The 23,492-nt window shown below is 37.5% G+C and overlaps 1 protein-coding gene across 3 annotated transcripts in view; it reads left to right on the top strand.

The window, feature by feature from the left end:
- Window positions 1–5,859: 5,859 nt before the first annotated feature.
- HECTD2 (HECT domain E3 ubiquitin protein ligase 2) overlaps window positions 5,860–23,492 on the top strand; it is a 49,560-nt gene continuing 31,927 nt past the window's right edge. The window contains exons 1-3 of one of the 3 annotated variants that reach the window (XM_025164643.2): window positions 5,860–6,758; window positions 16,958–17,087; window positions 22,592–22,727. In XM_025164643.2, the coding sequence (XP_025020411.1) occupies window positions 6,492–6,758; window positions 16,958–17,087; window positions 22,592–22,727 (533 nt within the window). In that variant the 5' untranslated portion in view covers window positions 5,860–6,491. The remainder of the gene's footprint in view (window positions 6,759–16,957; window positions 17,088–22,591; window positions 22,728–23,492) is intronic. The other 2 variants (XM_007425014.3, XM_088128959.1) reach the window with 2 other exon arrangements.

Genomic DNA, 23,492 nt, shown 5'->3' with positions numbered 1-23,492 from the left:
TGATATATAATGAGGGTATAGTATGTCTTATTCAGATCTAAATGTTTCACATCGTAAGTGTTGCTTATAACCTTAACCACAAGCTATTTGAAAAGATGTTATAAATAGAACTTTTAAACTCACTTTGAATAGCAGCAACATAATCACTTCACAGTCCTAGGGACTTGGAAAAAATGGAAAGAACTCTCTTAGTAATAGCCTGATTGTGATCTTAAATTATAGATGTTGTAGTCTTATGTACAATCACCTTAGCAGAAGTGCCACTGAACACACATGAAGACACAGAGAAGACAGAGAGAGAAGCTGCTTGAAAGAAAGAAAGAAATAGAAGTTTTCAAAAAATAGGAATGTTTAAAAAAAAAGGATGGATATACTGTATGGTTCTCGACAATCCCACCCACAAATTAGATGCAGCTGTCAACCTCAAGCAAAAAATGGTTGTCACCCTGATCACAGTTTTATGTCACATTCCAGACACACAAGAGCAATTGTAACCCCCAAAATGCATTTGTTGAAAAATACATTTTCTGTCACTCAGTGAAACTAATGGTGTTTCTGTAGCATGGTTTCCAGCAAATTGTAGTCTATGACTGCCACTTGATGGCACAAAGAAGAATAGAATCTTGTTACCTGAAGTGTTAGTTCTATACCTAACCTATTTCCCCAAGCTATGCAATACTAAATATATCCATCTATGATTCTTTTAAGAAGTTGCAGAATGTTAATAATTCACAAATTTCTTCTTTATTCATACAAAGCATTTGGATTTAGACATCTTTGCCATGTAAAAAATAAACCAAGGTAGCATATAAACAAAGTTTCTGGTGAATATTTGCATTCATTCACATATATACACACACCCAAAACTCCTAGGAAACATTTAGATAATTAAAGATTTTTTTTTTAATTCTATTGTTTCTGCTGGTGTTGTGGTTTCTGCACCAATTTTCTTCTGTTGGAGTATAACCTTAACTACTTAAGGTTCATGAAATGAATATAGTCATATCACAATGAGGGACGTTCAGGCATCCCAGCCTAAACATTGCTGGTAAATTTTTCTTCTGAAGTTCCTGGGCAAAAAATGATGTTAATACTTTGGATCTGCTTATTGTCAACCAATCTTTTAAAACATCTGATGGACTGCCTAAAACTGCTGAATGGCAATTCACTCAATAAAAGATTATCTAACCGTACTTAGAACAGAAACTGTCTGAAACTCCTAAATTGTTAATATTATTGGGGAAGGATTTGAAAATTCCCAAATCTACAATTCATTTTAATAAGCAATTGAAGGGTATTATTAAGATAGATATAGGAAGTCTGCAAGAAACTTGGAATAAATAATAATAAATCAGTAGTCTAGGGTTTATAGCCTGCTATGTTGTCTCAATGTGGTGATGGGGGCGTTCTGGGCAGGAGGAGTGAAGATCATACACCCAAGGCACAAAATTTATCTCAGTTTCCTAGGTAAAGTAAGCAGGCACTACATCGGGCAGCAGCAATCTAAGAAGATGCTGGAGTTATCATCATCATCATCATCATCAAGTCATGGCTGATGAACACAGGATAATTGAGAAAGCCAAACAATTCCAAAAAGAAATAAATATGCTGCACTGATTATAGAAAGGCCTTCAGTTGTATTAACCATATCAAGTTATGGAATATCTTTAGGAAATTAGGAATACCAGAACATCTCATTGCCCTCATGCAAAACCTATGTATGAGACAGGAAACCACAATCTGGGGAGAACATGATGAAACAGACTGGCTCCAGTTTGGCAAAGGAGTGGGACAAGGCTGTATATTCTCTTTTATTTATTCAACCAACATGCTGAATATGCACATTAAGGGAAGCTAGATTGGAAGAAGATGAGCATGGTTTTAAAATTGGAGAAAGAAGTATCAATATCCTGTGCTATGCTAATGACACTCCTGTGATAGCTAAAAATTCAAATGATCTGCAAGCTCTGGTAATGAAAGTTATGGAGCACCGTGAAAAAATAGGACTAAAATTAAATATAAAGAAGACCAAGCTAATGACATCAGGTATAGCAACCAACCTTAAAATTGACAACAAAGATATTGAATTTGTGGGCAGTTTCTGCCTTTTAGTATCAACTATCAATAGTAAAGGAATCAGCAGTTAAGAAATATGCCTCAGACTAGCACTTGGTAGATGGCAATAAAGGCCTTGGGAAAGATATTCAGATGCAGTGACATGTCTATGCCTACAAAGGTCAGAATCGTGCAAGTAATGTGATACTATATGGAAGCAAAAGTTGGACTTTGAAGAAGCAGGATAGAAAGACTATTGCAGCTTTTGAATTTTGATATTGAGAAGACTCCTGAGAATACTTTGGATGGCCAAGAAAACAAACAAATGGATCATAAAACAAATAAACCCAGAGGTAAAAATTGGTAAAAAAAGTTCAATTTATAGTATTTTGAACTCATTATGTAAAGACCTAGGTCTTTAGAAAAGTCTATAAGAGACGAGGATGACCAGCAGCAAGACGGATAATTTGATTACAGTGGTGATGGGTGCACCACTGGAAGACTTGAAGGGCCAGGCTGAGAACAGATGATGCTGGAGAAGATTTGTCTATATGGTCACTCAGAGTCAACATGAACTTGATAGCACATAAGCAACCAGTAAGAGTTTTAAAGAACGTTAAATTTGTCATGATATAAGTTGTGATTTCAGGTAATTCAACAAAGATTCTTTTTCCTATGGTTGGGTTTTATCTTCTGTACCTAGAAGTGTAATATTATGGAAGGGGCTCTCTCCCTTTTGCACTCATTCTATAATTGCACCATTTTGGCTTAATATTATCAATATAGCACTGGGAAGAGAGAAGAGAAATATGAGTTAAAGATACCAATGTATTGTTAAATTATATTCTGACAAATTAGAATCTATCAAAGTATAAAAATTCCGGATGTGCATGGTCTGTACCTGAAAATATGGTTTTATTGTGATGGAAAGACTCTGACACATGCCTGATTTCATATCCTGGACTGAAGACATGCATTCAGTTACAAATTGGCTTTTCATCATTGTAGTGAAAAGTTCAGTCAATATTACTCTGTCTGGTTAGGATTTAACTCCGGTTTAAGAACTGGGGTATTTGTTTCATGTACATCTACAACTATACCTATTTTTTTTTCTTTTATCCATTTCTCTATTTCTGTTTGTCTTTTCATTTTTTCTTGCATTTTGTTAATATTTATATAGTAAAAGCAGTATTTTTCTAAAACATAAGAAGGCATGCAACAATCTGTATTTGATGGGTGAAAGGTGATTCCAAGCATCTACAGGTGCTCACATACCACCTGTCAGCTAATAATGGAGACCATGTTTCTTGAATTAATCATATGGATGGTGCTGGTCAATCCAGAACCACAAAGTGAAAGAAATTGCATCTTACAATATATAATCACCATTTAGGTTTATAATAATGTGATTGAGGCAAAGCTTGATATAAAGAATTATGTGAGGATTTTCGCAAGGAGTGCTGAACAATCTTTGGGTTTTTTTAAATATAAAATATGATAAATCCTTGAGCCTTCTAGGGTATGCATAAAATGAAAAAAAATCATTCTAAACTTAAAAACAAAACGTAGAAAGTTCCATCAGATTGGGTTATGTTCAAGAGCATTGGCAGTGACAGTCACTGGCTTCAAAATAGCAGGCACAACTTGGTAATCAAAAGCCTGCTTCTTTTTAATGTGCGTCACATACATTGCATGCATGTAAAAAGAGGCATGGCTTCCATTGTCTGGTCATATCCACCATTTTGAAGCCAGTGACTATCACTGCAGATTCCCCTAGTTGTGTTTACACAGAACTTAACTCAAATGTTCCATAGTAACAGTTGGAACTGAAACAAGCTTCTTGATCTTTGGCATTTTGTCATGGCAAGAACAGAAGTAATGATTCTGAGGCCAGACTGAACTGTTGTGTAAACATGGAACAGATGTCTCCAACTCTCAAAGCTGGAAAAAGAATGGCCAAAGATCCTCTGACTTGAAAAAGTAGGAAGAAAAGTTCTAGGACTTAAACCCTGGGATGGACACACATTTGAAGCTTGATTCTTGTGCTCTTCAGTAGGCTTATCTTCTGCACATATATGAATTATTTCTTTGTCTGTAATAAAGCAATTTATCTAGGTCTTTAAGTCTATGAGGCTTCTGTTGTTACAGCATGCAGGAATTAGTTTTTGGAGAGTTATTTATTACTAGATCTAGCAAAGCTAACTGAGATAATAGTGCATTATTATGAATGCTTCCTACCACACAAGAAAATTGGCTAAGAGGATACTTTCTTAAAAAATTCAGCAGGATTAAAATTCCTATTAAATAAATAATAAATATATATATTTGTTTACAAACAGCTGCAAAAAGTTGCTCACAAGAAAGTAACAACAAAACATACATGGAAAACATCACATTAAAAACAGTATTGACTCTCCTTCATACCACTGTGCCCCCTCCCACCTTCATCAGCTCCAAACAGTGGCAACAGGGATGGAAATGATGACTGCCATTTTATTGTCTAGTGCACTAAGCCTCCATGGCTTGGAAGAATATTATTTAAAAATAAATCAGTCGTGCAGCACCAGAATGCTTAAAATAACTGAAATATCCCATTTTGTCCCCAAGTTTGTGCAAAAATCTGGAACATGGGGTCCTTTGTTCTGAGCTCCGAAAATATGAAATTCCTAATTTCTAATTTATATCCAAAACTTATTCATGCTTCTTTGGGTTTGAAATGACCAACAGTTTATCTATCTGGACAGCTTTCACTAATCTGGAATGCTCTTTGCTGTCCTGCTTTGATACGGGCAGAAAGAGAGCAATTCTTACATATTTCCAGCATGCTGTAACAGAGGCATTTTAAACAACTTTCCACTAAATGCTTTTTTACTACAATATTTTCTCAATGAAGATTTGACTTCCAGAAAGGTTTTCTTTGATGAAATGCATAGCCTAGTTATTGGAATTGAGATAAAACTCTGCACTTTTAAACTTGCACTTCCTATGAAAAAGAATGTATTTGGTAACTTTTGTTAAGAAATTCTAAAATTAGAATACAGTACAGTACATGCCATTTTCAGCGTCTTCCATTTTGTAAAATCTGAACCCTATAAAGCCAAATTAAAATATTTATATACTTTCCTGAGAGGTCTCAAAGATCTCTCTCTCTATATAATAGAAGTATATTCTACATCCATTTAAAAAAAAATGTAATCGTTCCATGAAAGCATTTTAAATAGGACGATAAGATCTGGGGGGGGGAAACATCCGAGCGACCACTATATGACCACAAAGACATGCACAGAACTCTTAATTCGTTGCGGTCATCTATTGGGCGTCCGGATTTTCGTGGCCTAGCACGTGCAAAGCAGAAACAGGTCCCTACGAAAACCTAAGGGGAAAGGAGAGGGAAAGACGACGAGAGAGGCAGGAGGACAACTGATGACCTTATTTAGGCTCTGCCCTAGCTAAGGAACCGCGCGCATCCTCTCCGCAAGAACGAGCAACCTGTCGTCCGCCCTCGGAATACGTGACGTAGAACACCGCGATTAAAAAAAAAATCTCTGAATTGCGGCAGTTGCGTAATGAGAGCTCCCTTCTCTCACTCTGGTTCGGGAAGCCTCGCCGCGCTTCCCTGACACTACGGAGTTTTCGTAGCCGGGGGGCTTCTTTCTCCCACGCACCCGGCCCCACAGCCCGTTCCTCTAGTCGGCAGCCTTGCCTCCAGATCAACATGGCGGGCTCGCTTTTCGAGGCGTAGGGAAGCGGGAAAGGGGGGGTACGGACGGAGGAGGTCTGCCGGCGCCGCGGGCGGGGTGGGCGGGAGGAGCCGCCGCCGTCTGGCAACTCCGCTGACGGGTCCTCCCGCGCTGCCGGTGGGGAAGCAATGAGGGGGGGCGGCAGGCGCGCGTCGGGGGTGCTGCTGCTGCCGCCCCTGCTGCCACGTCTCGCCTCTCCCTCCGCAGCGGGGCTGCCTCGACCAGCGCGCTGAAAAGTCCCGCCAGGGCCGTCTCCGCTGCGCTCCGGGCAGGGGCCGCCTAGCCAGGTCCGCCTCAGGCTGCGGAGGGACGCGAGGCGGCGGCGGCGGCGGCGGCGGCGCTGCTGACATCTCCGCGGCGCTCGTGCGGGGGCAGTTGGGACGGAGTGGCAGCGCCGCTGTGCTCGGGCGGTTTTGGCGGGACGGGGAAGAAGCGGCACGCGCAGACTGAAGTTTCCCCCCCCCCTTTCCCTGAGGGGGAGGATAAGATTAGGGAGGGGGCGAGGCGGTTAGAGCCCCGCTCCAGCGGCCGCCTCCGGACGAGCGCGGAGGTTGCCTGAGGTAACTGCCGGCGAGGGAGGCGGAGGCGGCGGCGAGCGGAGCGAGGGGAGGATGGCAGGCAGCCCCAGAGCCGGCTGACGGGGAAGGAGGAGCGCCGAGAGACAGAGAAAGAGAGAGACGGCGAGCGGAGGGAGCCATGGCGCTGCCCAACCCGCCACCTTCCGCCGCCGCAGCCTCGGATCTCCTGCTGCCTGGGGTCGGCGACAAGCGCCTCTTGCTGGGCTGCGACGTAAAGGAGAGCCTGGATCCCCCGCCGGCGGAGGCGATGGGATCCCAGCTGCCGGAAGAGGGGGTGGCAGCTGCGGAGGAGGAGGCGGAGGAGGAGGAGGAAGAAGGAAAACCCGGAGGGGGAGAAGGCGAGGAACTGCCTCCCCAGCTGCCTGAACCGAGGGCGGCTTCTGGGGTAAGAATCAGCGCCTGCTTGCCTGTTCCTGGAAGGGACCCTAATAGGGGCTTCCCACGTTCAGAGATGCCTCCTTGTCCCAAGGGAACTGCATGCGTAAATATCTACATTAGGATGGGTTTGTTTGTTTTTCTGTTGAAGGACGGTTTGGGTTTTCGTGACTGGAGCTAAAAGCATATTTATTAAACATTACTATGCGTCGAGTATGATGCATATTCGCCCATAAAGAGGCTAATACAGGGAGGGAAATTAGATTCTTTTCTGACAAATGAATGGGGCCAAGTTGGATCTTCTGCTTGGCAGAGAGTTCAGCCCTTCCGTAGATTTGGATCTCCTGGTCAGTGCCCCAAATCAGAGCCTGCGTTAGTTTTCCAGTCCCATGCAGCTGTCATTAGAAACTAGGTATTCAGTCTAGCAGAGAGGGCAAAGCAAGCTCATGGTGGCTGTTTTTTCTAGGGTGGTGGGCTAGGCTAGGTTGAGCACCTTTGTTGTGATGTTTGTGAGGATTTTTCTTATTATTTTTTCCCCATGAATAAATATCAAGGAAAAGTTATCTAGGAGGGTTGAGGGGGAAGTAAGTTGCAGGAACAACTTCAAAAATCTAGTTGCCATCAGTACTGTTAAACAAGTCTTGGACATCAAATTTAACAGGCACCCCCTATATTCCTGATGCAGAGCACCCAATGATTCCCATCTCTTCTTCCAGTAAACAAATGCAACTTGATTCAATGTAAGTTTATCTAAATTCACTTACTGAACTTAGAAGACTTTGTTACAAAGCAAATATTTGCATAAATATAACTTAAGTCTTCTTTTCCGACCTGGTTTCCTCCAGACTTGTAGGTTGAAAACTATCATCTGCCGGTCAACATGGCCTCATGGAGAGTACCAGGCTAGTGATAGTTCCCTTATATGAAGGTGCTAAGGATCAGTTTATCATATTCCACATTAATTCCTTCAGAATTAGTCTATCCCATTAACAAATCAAATTGTCCTTTCTCAGCTTGCTTTTTGTTGTTGTTTTAATGGAGAGGGCAAAAGGTTATGCAAGAGAAGGAAACCCTGTCTTCTGGAATTACTGTGTGTTGCATCACATATTGGTCTAGTTGTATATTTGATTACTTCCCATGGGAAGATGCATGCCTGTCATGAAAAACAGCAGGTGAATCACTGCCCTAAAAAAAGTTGAACATATGCAGTTTTTTTCCAGAATAGTCACATGTTCTGATTTCTAAAACCCGTGCTTCTCAATAAACTCATGTACTGGTTGATCCCTTAAGTGTCATTTAGAAACAAAATAGTTCTAATAGCTGAAGATATGAGGAACAACAGTACCAAAGCACTGTTATATTTGAAACTGTAGAAAAGCAATTTCCATTTGTGACTTTTTCTGAATTATTAGGATAAAAGCAAACAATACAAACTAGTAAATAATATAAACCATTTAATACAAATGTAAAAATACCTGCATTTTTTAAATCATTTCCCCAAGTCAGCCAGTCTTGTCCCCAACTACCTCCTCCTTCCTTACAGAAGCTGCCTAGTTACAGCTACAGCAGAAATAGGAAATTGGAGGGATGAATTGTTAGTTCCTGCCTATTTCCACTCCCACCTAATTTATTCTGAGAAGAAATAGGAAGTATTCAAAGTATCAGCCAGGCAGCTGCTGAGCAGAATCTCAATATAATAAGTATCTGCTGAGGCTTGGATTTAAAAGTGCATATTTTCCTGCTTACAGAATGTGCAGTGGTATTTTTGCTTGGAAAGCAGCAACAAGCCATCCTAGTCTTATTTTGAAAAGGAGCAGAGATCCAGGATACTTTGTTTCATCTCTGTAACTGCTGCTCTCCAACAAACCACCTGGAGATGGGGGGCAAGTTGTACTTTGAATGACTACTTAGCATATCAAGACAAGATAGTTACAAACATGTATGGTATATGTCTGTATTTAAAATATTATAATATATTAAATATTAATTGATATAATTAAATTATCCTCATCATGTAACTTTAGTTTCTCAACTATACTTGCTCCCTCAGATTAAGTAACTAGGTTTTATTTTTATATGATTAGATTTTAAGAGTAACTTGTACACAAGGAATGAATTATTAGAACTGTTTGCTTATGAATTAAACTGATGATCCATAAATCTGTACGGTGTAGAAGATCATTTGGACATTAAATGACACTCATGTCACATTTCAGTGCACACTGTCTTGACTATGTTATACTACAGAAGCAGAAAGGGAATTAACTGCCCTGTATTAAAGGGGCAAGTCTAATATATCTGATAGTATTGAAGACATAGGCTTCGAAAACCTATCTAGAGCATGGGGGGCATAAAGAAAGGGTCAGTGATATACAAAGCATACTGTTACAGCTGGAAGGAAGGAAGGTACTTGCTGTTACACAAAATATGCTATTGTTTTTAAAAGACTGCATAAGCATGTCCATAGTGGAAAAAAGCATCCTGTATCCAAAAATGCCTTGTTAAATGCCTAAAAAAACTTAAGAATATAAAATGATCTGAAGTAGAGATCTTCCCTAACAGTGTCATAGTCACTCATATTCAAAGAACTCATTGTGCTGAAACATTACAGACATACCATAATGGAGGAAAGCCTTCTATTATCAGTAGCATAATATGGTGCTATATTGCTGAAAACAAGCAGTCTCCTTGTATAGTAATAGATGGAAGGTAGAAAGGCATTTTGAACATAGCAGCAACTGTGTGATGTTGTGTATTTGCCAGTTTTAACTAGCACAGCAATGAGAAAGGAGAAAGACGTTATATCTTAATGGATGAATTAGTTCATGTGAGGTTGAATATTTAAAACAACTATCTTCTCTCTGTTTTTTTCTGGATTTGTTTGTGAGCTCCTTTCTACCTTAAGCCTTTCTCCTAGAGAAATATCAGTTTGTTGTCTGGAGAAGCAGCAGAGGAAGAGAATCACTAATTATTCTTTCATCAAATACTGAGCATCCTCACATGAACTAATATTTCTAATTAATACTGAGCAAATAATACTGTGTTTTGAAATATTCCTAAATTTAAAAATGTAGACAAAAATATAAAATTTCTGATTTCTTTTTCTTCTTACTTTATATTAGTTTGTATTAGTTTTTATCTTCCTTTTTAAAACTTTTAATGAAATTATATAAAAAGTATAAAATTATATTTCATGTTGAGATAAGGCAGTTGGTTTATAATTAATTCACTGATAAAGTCAGATGCACCATTCCAAATTCCAGTATCAAAACCAAATATCAGAGACTAGTATAAGTTAATAAACCTAAAAAGGCTAAAATAGAACATTCTTTGAATGTGGTCAATGTAAAATTCTAAGGACCAGCTTTGATCAGACATCAAGTGCAATCCAGTTCACGTGAGCCACTTGTTATACTGCATTGAAATGTTGTTCCATATTCCTTTAGCAGTCAGAATTGATATAGCTAAAACAGAGGCAGAATTACGTATATTTAATTTACTTGCTTCAACATCATGGGATTTCAGCATTTTCAGACAGCTGTTTATCACTGCACAAGTACATTTGATTAGGACCCTTCTGGTTGGTAGACTATATGCCAGATCTAAGAGACTGCAGTGGGAGGCTTTATACTAAACTACAGTGGTACCTCGGTTCACGAACGCTTCTGTTCACGAACAATTCGGTTCGCGACCAGCACTGTTTTGCTTCCGTTCGCGAACTCTGCATCGGGTGATGAACATGACCCGCGGCCATTTTCCCTGCTGTGACACGTGGTTGTGGCTTCCTGTAGGGAGGGGGACTCTCCCTCCAAACAATAACCGCCTCCCCACCCGCCTTCCTGTCCTCGCCAGAAGTCGCCTCAAGCAAGGTTAGTGTTCTTTCTCTTCATACTGTACTGTACTTTGTTTCATATTTTTGTGGTTTAAAAAAAAATACATATGGTTCAGAACGGATTAACCGTATTTACATTGAACCTTATGGGAAAATTTGATTCAGTTGGCGACCAAAATCGGTTGGCAACCACATTCGTAGGGGTCAGAACGGATTAACCATATTTACATTGAACCTTATGGGAAAATTTGATTCACTTCGCGACCAATTCAGTTCGCGACCAGAGTCGCGGAATGAATTAAGTCCGTGAACCGAGGTACTACTGTATTTTTAATCTGTCACTCCAGCAGGCAGCTTAGAGGCATGCAGTGTGAAAAACAAGGGTGAAAGAAGGGTCCTAACAAAGCTGGTAGAATTATTCCATCATTAGCATTAAGAAGAATCAGCCAGCTCTGTTTTCACTAAGAAAGCCAAGTGATTTCATTTGAAGAACCTTAATTTTAAAGGGAAATCTACCCATTGGTGAGGAAAGGTAATAAGTGGGCAGGACTTGTTTCCTTTTCTCTTCACTACAGCAGGGGAATGGAATGCCACTTCATGCCTCCTCCTCTGACTTTTGGTAGGAGTGCAATTAACAGTTTTGGCCGGGTTCTATTTACATAGTATAGAAGAATATACCCAGTGGAGACGATGGCAAGAATAAGGCCAAACTGTTCAGAATAATAGAAATATTCATGACAGTGATAATGGTAATATTGGCAATGCAACAACAATATCTTCAGCCCCATCCTGACACTTTTGTATGTATCAAAATTCCAGATTAATCTTCCCTCCAAAAGTAAAAAAGGAAGGGGAGGGATTCATTTCCTCTATGAGTCCATTCACTGCCTTATTTAGAAGAAAATAGCCTTGTATCAACATCAGCAGAGAAGCTAATAGTGTATTTTGGACAGCAAGATTGCAAATTGAGCAGACCTCTTATTTAAATGCCATCAATCTGATTTACTGTATATTTAAATTTTTATTCTGCTTTTCATATTGCAAATCATATATCAAATACATAAAAATGAAGTCAGTATTCACTTCTTTAGTAAATGCTCAGAAAGTTACTTGTAACATGAGGATATATGACACATCAATTTTAAGAGAGGCCTATTGAAGCACTCATCCATACTAAATATATTTTCTTGAATGGTTTGGATAGAACTATCAAAAGCAGAAATCATAAAAATGTGTAAAAATTACAACTGTGTTAAATAAATGCTTCAGTGAATCCAAGGAGAGAAACAGATGGAGATACGAGAACACAAAGATATTTTGGTAACAAACGTCAATGCTTATAAAACATATTAAAACAAATATAGAAAAAGGAAGTATTACATCTCATTTATTTCAAATAATGTTTAAAGTTCTAAAAATGGAAAAATATTGGCGTTACTACCTTGGAATTCTGGAAGTGGGAGTCCTAACTCAACTAAAAGGCATAAGGCTGGAGAAAACAGGTTTGATATGCTTCTGTGGGAGCACAGAAAAAGTGTGGAATGTAGTGCTATAGTAAACCAGCTTTCTGTGAATCTCAGATTTAAGTTCTCTAAGGGCGGATTTCTAGTCCTTATTGCTATTAATTTTTTAAAGTATGTCCATAATACTTGCCAAATTCTGGGGGCAATAAAGATGATGTAAAGTTTTTTAGTAGGTTAGGAGTTGAATTTTTCCATATTGTAACTAGAAAAATCAAAACCTGTTATATAAATTAAAAATTAAGGTGAATATTTACAGAACTGTTTAAATAATGTTTTTATAATGTGAGTTATTGTGCTGCAAAGGTCAACATTTTATTTTATTTTTATATCCATGGAATATATGGATATAGCTTTTAATTATTTTAACTTATCCTTTGCTATAAAAAATAATATTTCCTTGCTCATAATTTATGTCTTCCTATGACTAGATCCATGGATTTTCTATCTCAACTTAATTGTTCAGGTAATGTTAGAGCAGGAATTTTCAAACTTTTTCAGGATGTGTAACCCAGAATCCCCTGAACAAGAGGCAAAGGTCTAGTGAAATTAGAAAATTAGTTGTGTTCAAGTTACCTTTTTTCCTCTCTTAGGTTCTCATGGATCCCTGGGTATCCACATACAGTAAAGTTTGAAAATCCCTGTGTTAGAGTATCCAAATGGCTTCATATTGCACTAAACCATACAATGCCTTAGTATGCTTTGGCTAAGCAGGTCATGTGAATTCAGTCATTGGGGTTCATAAACTGTAGTTTTTAGCATAGTGCAGTATGTGAAGCCAACAAAATGTGGCTTATTCAGTAAACCATACTTAATATATTTCCTTTTGTATAGGAGCTTAAGACAGCATGCATAACACTCCCTCACCCCATTTTTACCCTGTGAGATAGTTTGGACTGAGAGAGAGTGTCTGCCAAAAGTCTCCCAGTGAGCTTCCATGGCTGAGAGTGGACTAGAACCTGGGTCTCTCCCATGTCAGCCCAGCACCTTAACCACTAGCCTTTACTAGCTGTGAAAATTATCATTTAATGTAATTAGTGAACTGAGCCTCTAAGATTAGTACCTGCATAACACAAGCTTAAATAACCTGTTGCTTGGATAGGTTCCAATTTTGTGTATCTTTTCCATGTTCCCTTGCCCCTTTCTGAAGCCCCTTTCCCTATCTGCTTGGGTTATTAAAAACTTCTTCCAGCTCTATCAGATCATAACTGGGGCGGTTTTCAAAGTGTTACTGCACACTGAAAATTGGAACGTCAATTTCCACTGCCCCCTGCCTTTCTGCTGTTGTCTCTAATACAACAATTTTAATTCCCATTCAAGCTGTTTGTAGAATCTGAATAGCTTTTATTATTAAAAAATACGTTGTGCATTCATAGTTACGCCACCCTACTCTCCCACACTTTAGCTTCTGTCATTTTTTTCTTTAGAGTAAAGACAATGAAATAATGAAACAAACAGAGCTTTCATTATGGACTCCTCTAAAGCTTTTAAAGAAATGTACATTTTTAGCACATGGAATGTACTTTTTTTTTATTCAAAAGCAACACTTCTGTAATTTATGAGAATCCAGTCTGCTGAGATTGACTAATTCCTTTGGGGATAGTCACAAATCTTTTTCTGGCATATCTAGTCTTCAGATAGTCTAGCTAGTTTATTGCTTGTAAGTACCCCAGAAATTTTGACATCTTCTTAATATATGTACTTTAGTGCTACCAGATCTGGGTGTCAAAAATCCAGATAATCTTATACTTCCTTGGCAGCAAAGAGATAACTCATCATGGCAATCTAATGGTCATCTTGATTTTTGTAGCTGGTAGCTGAAATATACCTAAAATTATTTCAAAATGAAAATGTTCATTTAAATTTTAATTTTTAGGAAGGAAGGATATGTAAGTCAAGCATTTGCTTTTATTTCATTACATATAAATAAATATTAGGAATACAAAGGCTACCACGTTCACTTTAAAGGGCAAATCTACACTTCTCTGTGGAAGTCTGGTCTGATTCAGTCTGCAATTTTGGAGCTCCATCCATTCATTGTCTAGAAGGGGGAAGACTCAAAAAGCTGAAATTTTTCCAGTCCAAAAACTTATTCCTTTTACATTTATAATTGTCCATATCTTCTTCTTCTACTACTACTACTACTACTACTACTACTACTACTACTATTAGATTAAATTATTATGAAAGGATAAAAGTTGCAAAATTTCATAAAATTCTCAGCAGGGATTTACCAACTGCATTTTTTAAAAAATCTTTATTTTCTAAAGTATCCACAACCTTTTTGTTTTTGGGCAGAGTATGTTGATCCTTGTAAACAAATGGCCACTTGAGTGAAGATTATCTGTGGAAAATTTCAGATAGGTAGGTTAAGGATGTGCTATTTAAAGGAAAGACTGCTTTTAAGGAATTATGCTGCTTCCTGAATCTAGTGGAGCTGGTTATCAGGATTTTAGGGCCTTTTGCAAAATATGTTATTAAGTCCATCAACTAGCCAAAACAGCTTACAAAAATAATGTGATTAAGCTGGTTACAGTGAGAGATATGCCAACTCTGAGTGGAATGAGTAGTAAAATTCACGATTTCTCTCCCAAAATCATTCCACTCACTCTATGAAGTTGAAAATATAATGGTCCAATGCTTATCCAAATGTAAAGGTCACTCTAATGTGATTGCAGATATGTCATTTGTTGGATTTTTCCCTGGTGATTTTGGCACATCTGTTGCTGCACCCTCATTTGCAGCATGCCACACTTCAGAGAAACAATAGGGACAAAAGTTTCATGGAGAGTTTCTAATCTGATATAGGTAATAATAAATATTGAATGATTTGTAGAATGGATAAATGGACAAAGGAACAAGATTAACTCTTAAAAATTAATACAATTGCAAAATTATATTTAAATAAAACAAAATATTGAAATATGGTGTTCCTTATTGATGGAATCCATATACATGTTCTGCATATTCTGTAAGGAAAGGAGGGAAGAATGGTATAGGAAAGGAGAGGAATGGAAAGTTGGATAAATTAATTGATGAAGGATTGAGTTAGAATGTGGGTGAACATAATGAAAAAAATACTGCTGCCATACAGCTGTGTAAAGAGATTGTGAATGTGAATGATAATAAGGTATGATTTCAGTGATAGCTTTTATATATAGATATAGATATAGCCCCTGCATGGGATGTACTGTCGACAGATAGCTGAGGTGGCTGACATTGGGAAACCCTATGAGTGGCTAGAAAGTGGCTGGACTAAAAGATAGCACTGAGGCACCAATCATAGCAGCACAAGAACAGGCACTAAATACCAGACCCATAGAAGCAGGGGTCTACTACACTAGACAGAACCCAAGGTGCAGATTGTGCAAAGAGGCCTCAGAGACTGTCAAACACATAGTGGCAGGGTATAAGATGCAAGCAAGAACAGCATACACTAAACAGCACAACCAAGTAGCTGGCATTGTGTACAGGAACATCTGCACAGTGTATGGGCTAGACCCCCCCAGGTCCAGATGGGAGATTCCACAGAAGGTCATGGAGAATAACGGCTACGATCCTGTGGAACTTCCAGATCCAGACGGACAGGCAGGTACTGGCCAATCAACCAGACATTGTAGTAGTAGACAAGAACCAGAAGACAGCAGTGGTGATAGATGTATCAGTGCCAAGTGGCAGCAACATCAGGAAGAAGTATGAGAAGCTGGAGAAGTACCAGGGCCTGAAAGAAGAACTAGAGGGGATGTGGAAAGTAAGGGCCAAAGTGGTCCCAGTGGTGATAGGAGCACTTGGGGCTGTGACTCCTAAGCTGGGAGTGGCTCCGACACATCCCAGGAACAACATCAGAGCTCTCTGTCCAGAAGAGTACAGTGCTAGGAACAGTTAAGATACCGCGCAGAACCCTCAAACTCCCAGGCCTCTGGTAGAGGACCCGAGATTGAGGAAGACATACTGCCCATAGGGATGAGAGGAGGATTCTCTCTCTCTCTCTCTCTCTCTCTCTCTCTCTCTCTCTCTGTCTTTCTATCTACCCTTCACATCTATTCAAAAAGCTGCAGACAGAGCAACCTATTACAACAGTCTTTCCAAATCCATTATTTTTTCTGTCAAAAATATGACAGTATATGAGAAGCACTGAAAAATGCTGTTTAAAAATTTATACATCTTTTTGGCAGGTAGTGTGCTACCCTGTCTTTTCCATCATTCATTCATTCATTCATTCATTCATTCATTCATTCATTCATTCAGGCTTATATACCACTCCAATCTAGCAGGTCTCTGAGCAGCTTCATTTCATACAGTAAAAGAATTAAATAATAAAACAATATAACCAAATAACAATAGCAAAAAAATTACTAAAAAGACTGGCCACCAGTAACAATAAACATCCAAGCACAACTCAGGTTGGGGAATCTAACTCCCCAGCTACATACCAAATATAAAGCTCTGGACAATTTAGAATTTTACACAGAACAAATTAGACATCCCACCCTACCCCCATCTCACATTAACTTTAAAACAACCTTCATCACCCAATTCTATGTCAAGTTTGGGATTTATGCCAAGTAAGAACACAGCCCTAGCTCTACATTCATTTGAAATCAATGAACGTTAAATATGTAGCACAGAGTTACATATTTAGATTCTCATTTATAAATGGAATAAATATATATTATTATTTTTTCTGTACTGCATTCCAAGTTGTATTGTTTTTAAATATGGAAAAATGCGTTTTTAATGCGTTCCTTTTTTCTAAATCATTGCCACTCTGCTGCCGGTAAGAAAAGTAATATTCTATGAACTGGAACTTTGTCAAAGTACATTGTCAAGCACTTTGTTTATTTTTCCTAATTTCAGGGGCTGGAAAGAGGGCACAAAAATGATATTTCTCCTTTCAGCAGTTTCATTTCAACTATCAGCCAAAAGAAAGAAGATTCTGTAAATGAAAGCCCACCTGCACAATTAGTTATTACTGATATAAAAAGTGGTAAGAGAATCAAAGTTTTCATTCTTTAGTTTCCATTTCAAGCTGGAGGGGGTACTTGGTATTTAAAGATGTTCTTTTTATTTGTGTTGTGACAATGCTTTGTGTGAAGTATTACATAGTCATAATATGTGATACAGCACAGTAAGAACCAACATTCTAATAAGTACAGTTATAACAGCTCAGTAGGAATTGTAGGATGCAGTAACTGGAATGAACTTTAAGGATGGTACATGTAAGTTTGCACATATAAGTTAATGAGTGGTGATAATAGTAGCCTGTCACCTCCTTAACTGTGTTATCAAACAGTATATGTTCTTCCAAAAGTTTTATAAAAGTATGATTACAAAAAAGACTTGATAATTTTTAGTATGTTTAGGAAAGTCTTTTTAACATTATGTTTAAGAATAACTGGAGTTGAATCTGCCTTCATAAGCAGAGAAGAATGATTAATGAATAAGCAAAGAGATGAGAATATGCAAAATGATGGAACTTTGTAGCATAGTAATTATTTTATAGCACATTTACAAAGTGGTTTCTGATTCTTATCCTTCACTTACCCTCATGGAAAGGACATTTTTATAAATAGGAGCTCTAGCTGCATAAGCTAAATGAGTGAAGCAAAATGTAGTAATGCAAAGCAAGATGAAAGGGCAGAGTTTGCATCATGACATTATGAAGTATGTTTTGTCCATATGGATGCCTTTGTTTAACTGCAAGAAAGAAATGACCTGAATGCTGTATTTGGTGTTGCACTCTGGTCTTCCTATACACACTCTGTACACACATCCAAATTGCATCTCTCAAGACCATATTCTGATAGTAAAATGAGTTCTCTCTGAATCTCTAGAGAGATGTGGGGGAAAAAAGTCTCAAATCGTATTACAAGTAACAAGTAATTATAAATATTATATATGAATTCATCACACAGTAAAGTTAAGGGCTGGAATTAAACATACAATTTTCCTATTTGTACAGAGAATAAGAGAAAATGAAAGTTGAGTTTGCACCATACAAAATACCCCTTTTTAAAGATAGCTGTCCTCCAATCATCTTGCATTTTATGAGTCCTAGGAACTCATCAGAGTTAGCAGTTATAATACATTTAAATAATAAATAAAATAAATTTTACACTGGTTATTTCAGTTCATTCAAAATACAAAGATATGCACTATCCATGTTTCTATCAATCTCAAATTTCAAACCTGTCATTCATCCTATTTCTAATAGTTTCCTAGTTGAACAACTACCTTTTTGGCTGAACATATCTAAAGAAGCCCCTTGTATGGTCCTTAGCATCTTTTGCCATCTTCAGCTCATTCTGAGCTTTAGCTTTCCTAACACCATCTCTAAAATTTTGATCTCCCCATATGTATCCTTGGTGAACTGTCACTTTTTCCACCTCCTATATATGTAGATAGAATTGCTTCTTTTGCTGTCTTCCTTTTTTCCCCTCCCTTCATTGGAATTCCTTTACAATTGTGCTTTTTGAACTTCCTTTTTAGGCACTCCCACCCTCCCTAGGCTCCGTTTCCCGTTAGGTGTTGGCTAGCAGGTAGCTCTGAGAAATACTAAAGTTAGGAGTATAATTTTTCTGAGGTAGGATCTTAAAGCTGGAACTTACATGACAGAAAATAAAGATATTTATTTAGGAAATAACATAGTAATAGGAAAGTCTAAGTTACTACAATACAGCCAAGGGCCTATAGTATGCAATCTTCCATTATGGAGTGACAGCAAGTCAGTTGAAAACCTGAACTACATAGGTTAGAGTCAGAATATAAAGAGAAGCAATTAAGAAGAGAAGGAAGTGATGACAGCTCTGAGACTATCAATTTAACCGATAGGAAGCATGTTGTAAAGAGACATGCAAAGTAAGTCTTTTTGACAAGGAAAAGAGATAGAAGTGCAGAATCCCTCTGCTATGTAGCTTTCCATTCATTTATCCTTGTGGTCAGTAGAAAGTGCAGAAAGCTAATACATGCAAATTCTAACATTAGCTTCTTCTCCCATAGAATCCTACTGCTCTGATATTAAAGTCCAAAATTCATGTTTGATTACACTCAGCTTTTGTTTCCTTTAAAATAAAGAATATATTCCTATATTACAGTTGTTTTCTTGCAATATTCCTGCTATTTCCACTTCCTCAGTGAAATCTTTACTGTTTATTAGTACAGTATCAAGTTAAGATCAGTTAATCTTCTTGGATCCTTTGAAGAAAGTTGTCAGCAAAACAAGTAAGGAATTCTCTGGAAGGACTATAGAGTTTGCCTCCAAATGATGTCACAATGATTGAAAATCTCCATTGCTATTACTGATGCCTGTCTGAAAGATTTGCTTTCAGATGTGATCTGTATCTTCTGGGTTGAACAGGCAATAATAGACATCCACAACAGTATTGTTTTTCAAATGCTTTAAAGCAGTGTTTCTCAACCTTGGGAACTTTAAGATGTGTGGACTTCGGAGTTGAAGTCCACACATCTTAAAGTTCCCAAGGTTGAGAAACACTGCTTTAAAGTAATAGCTTGTCCTAGCTAAGGAAATAAATGGATCCTAGAACAAATCAACCCAGTGTTCTCACTTGAGGCACAAATGACCAGGCTCAAATTATCATACTTTAGAAACATTATGTGAAGACCTAACTCTGCTGAGAAGGCTGTAATGCTGGGAAAGGTGGAAAGAAAGAGAAGAAAAGAACTAGCAGCAAGGTGGATGGGCCTAATTACAGCAATGATGGATACACCATTGGAAAGGCTGAAGGAGCAGGTTGGGAACAGATCCTCCTGAAGAAAATTGATTTGTGTGGTTGCTAAGATTTGACACTGAGCTGATGGCATGTAATCAGTCAATCAATAGCTTGTCCAGGATGGAAGGAGAGACCATCTGAAAGATGTCCCCAGTTTCAAAGCTCTAGTTTTCAGCTATAAAATACTGTTCATACTTCATTCCCAAGCTGTGGAACATAATCCTTTGCCAGTTATTCTTACCAGTCATTGCCTGCTTCTTTAGGAAAAGAATCAAGATCTTCCATATCAGCCAGGCCTTTCGAATTAGATCAGTCATTGTTTTTAACTGCTATTTATGCCTTTTAACTGGGATTGTAACTATTTGATATTAGTCTGTGTTTTTCTGTTAGATATCTTGAGTGCTTTAGAGGATGAACAGTGAAATAGAAATGGAAAAAAACGTGTCTGTTGAACAAGTTTTCCTTTAAAATCTAAGAGCTGACTGAGTTTAGATAATTCTCATGTGCATTCCCCTTTCTAGGTTTTTGGGTTTTTTTTACTATTTTCAGCATGCCAGAATTTGCAAACCATTCCCTTTCCTACAGTACTGAGATCATCCATCCCACAGAGTGATGTCAGCAAACTAACAGAACAATGTATTATCAAAATAGCGAGTTTTAGATATTACCATATTTCTTGTATTATAGCAGTCTTTTCAGGTTATTTATAGTTGTATTTTTTCTTATATTCTTTGGGCTGTTTCATATTTATGTTCATGATTGCCTCTGAATGCCACCAACAGTTGGGTATAATTTGTGCCATCAAATCAGTAGACAATTACCCATACAGGCTCTGAGTTGCTACAAAGGGCTTTTTACATTGTGTATACAAGGAGTATTTATTTTTTGCCACCTTCTTAACCAATCTCCATCTTTTGGGGAGTCTTTCAGTTAACAAGACATTGGCAAATTGGAACACAGGAGCAGGTAGAAACCCAGAGCCATACCTCTGGACCATACAACTGATACGCAGTGAAATTTTTTAATTAACTTGGAGAGGAATACATGATTGATCCCAGTCTAGCACTTGCCGTCTTGTAATATCATGTTCTGGAATTATTGGAGCTAATAATGCTTTTAATTTTCAAATGGCAAATTTAAAGTGCAGTTATAGTTTGCTTATCCTTGGCGTGTTATATAAGAGATTTCACTCATTCCACCTTTATGTAGAAAAAATATTATTTCCAATGTGGAATTCTGCAGCTAGATGAAATACAGTTTGATTGTTGTGCTCATAAGTTTGTTAGTTGAGCAGCTTGTATTTTTGTGATCAGTAAATCATATTTGCCATCCATTTGCAACTCTTGTATCTTTCTTGAGCTATCTAGTCCTTAAAGATTTTGTTTTACAATAGGAAAATAGAAATGCCTTTCTGGTGCTTATGTTGAATTCCACATATAGATGTCTTATCAAGTAGCAACACCTGGGTAACTTTATCTTGACTTACTGTATAAACTAAATAGGTCACGCCTGGTTAGTTCTTGGATGGAGACCACTGGGGAACTCCAAGGGTGCAGACCAGAATGAGAAGTTGAAAAACATCCTGGAAGAAGGCAAAGGACTTCTACACTTTTGACAAGAAAAATGAATGGCTATGTACATGAAGTCTCCAGAGCCAAGCCTCATTCAAATACACTTTTATTTATGTTTCTTTTTCAAAAAATCTAGAATTTACAGTGTATACAAAAGTCCAGGACACTTGTAATGGGAAATCATATTTAATCCCTTTCTTCTTTTTCAAACAGTAATAATGTTTAAAATCTGAAAGGAGTGTTTCATACTGTATGATGCCTGAACTTGAGGAACTTTTAGCTATGCTCCATGAAAACATGACATGATCAAAACTGGGTTCAGCTTGATCTCAAACAATATGTAAATTAAATTTTCCTGACTTTGAATATTATACAGAATTATAATTAGTGTAAAATTGGAAGTAGTTGCATCTTATTGCTCTGTTCTAGTTCTTATTTATTTGTTTGCTTGTTTGTTTATTTATTTATTAAATTTATATGCTGCCCATCTCCCCAGGAGATCTACATAGTTACATAATTTACATATAATTTACATAATTTACGTATAATTAGTTCAATTAAATGATCTCCAGACAACAGAACACTAAATCATATTGTCTCCTCACATAAGAATTTACCATTCCTGCAATGCCAATGAAAAAATCATTAGAACATTTATAAGATCATTTCTGAATATATTATTTTAATTAAATGGTAATATTCTTGTAATGGTTTTTTTAACCCAGAAAATATGTTTATGTGAACTGTTTATTATGCAAACATACTGGTTGACTTTTCTTCCCCAGCAGACTTCTAGACCCATTTCAGGGAACTTCTTGAATGAAAAAGAGTTATGAGGCAGCTTAGAGGCAAGGAGGAGGAATAGCACCTTCTCTTAAGTATCTTTCCAGGGTCTGTCAAAAGTAAATTTAATTTCATAACCTGTTTTTTACCAGTGCTTCTCCAAACCCAATCCATATGCATAAAAAATTGTATGTCTGTTTTATGGCTTGTAGAAATAAGTGATTATTTCTTACTATGATCTAGTTTCAGTCTTATTCAAGTTGGAATTTTTATTTATTTTAATAATATTTACTCAAAAATACACTAGTTTGGATAGCCACGTTGCTTTAATTTGCTATTCACTTGAGTACTGTAAGATTGATTATTTTTTTAGTTTCACTTTTTTTTCTCTTTTATTTTTAAATCAGCAAAAGGACAGTCCCTTGGCCTTGGTGTTAGGCAAAAACAGCGTACATCAGTGGATATACTTCCAGTAGAAATGAAAGTTTCAATCCCACTAGAATCTTCCTGCCTCACCCAAACAAAAACTATGAAAGAATTTCGGTAAGCAGTATTGTTACTTATTTGGTATTAAATACTACTAAGTTCAATTTATCAATGTATGTTCTTTTTAATGAAATTATTGTAATTATTACTTAGGACTTTGTGAGTAATAGACCAATTATTGCAGAAACTACTATAATTCCTCTTCACTTTAAAATATTACATGAAGTTTTCTGATGAAACCAACACTTACTTTTTCACTTAGGCACAGATATTTTAAGTATTTATTTTTCAAATGCATATTCATACAGGCTTGTGCTGAAGAAAGGTGTTGGAAAGTCATTTTTTCTCAAGGCTAAACATACCTAGTTCCCTTAATTTCTTCTCATAAGACGTAGTTTCCTGTTCTTCCTCTAATTTCCACATCTGTTTTACTTTCTCTGAATCTTTAAAAATCTAATGCCCAGAACTGCGCACAAAACTCAAAATAAGGACTCTCCAACGCAGAATACAGTAGAACTATTGCTTTCTATGGTTTGGAAACTATACTTCTGTTGATACAATCTAAACTGCACCTGCCTTTTAGCAACGATGTTAGGCTGCTGACTCATATTCATCAGTGTGATCAACTACTGTTCCCAAATCCTGAACACCTACTGTTACAAAGAGCAGACACAGATACAAGATATTACTTCATTACACAGCAAAAAATACAGTTGCTCCATATGGCCACTTCTAGTAAAAGGATTGGAAAGAATTCCAGAATTCCAACCTTGTTTGTTTTTAGATCTTTATAAAGGTGCATTTGTTTGTGTGTGTGTTTTA

Source organism: Python bivittatus, unplaced genomic scaffold (assembly GCF_059951505.1).
Source record: "Python bivittatus isolate LINGU-HERP-01145 unplaced genomic scaffold, Pbiv_v1 ctg000780_np1212, whole genome shotgun sequence".
NCBI lineage: Eukaryota > Metazoa > Chordata > Lepidosauria > Squamata > Pythonidae > Python > Python bivittatus.
The sequence above is the reverse complement of the archived record's forward strand: the minus strand, read 5'-3'. Positions and strand labels throughout refer to the sequence as shown.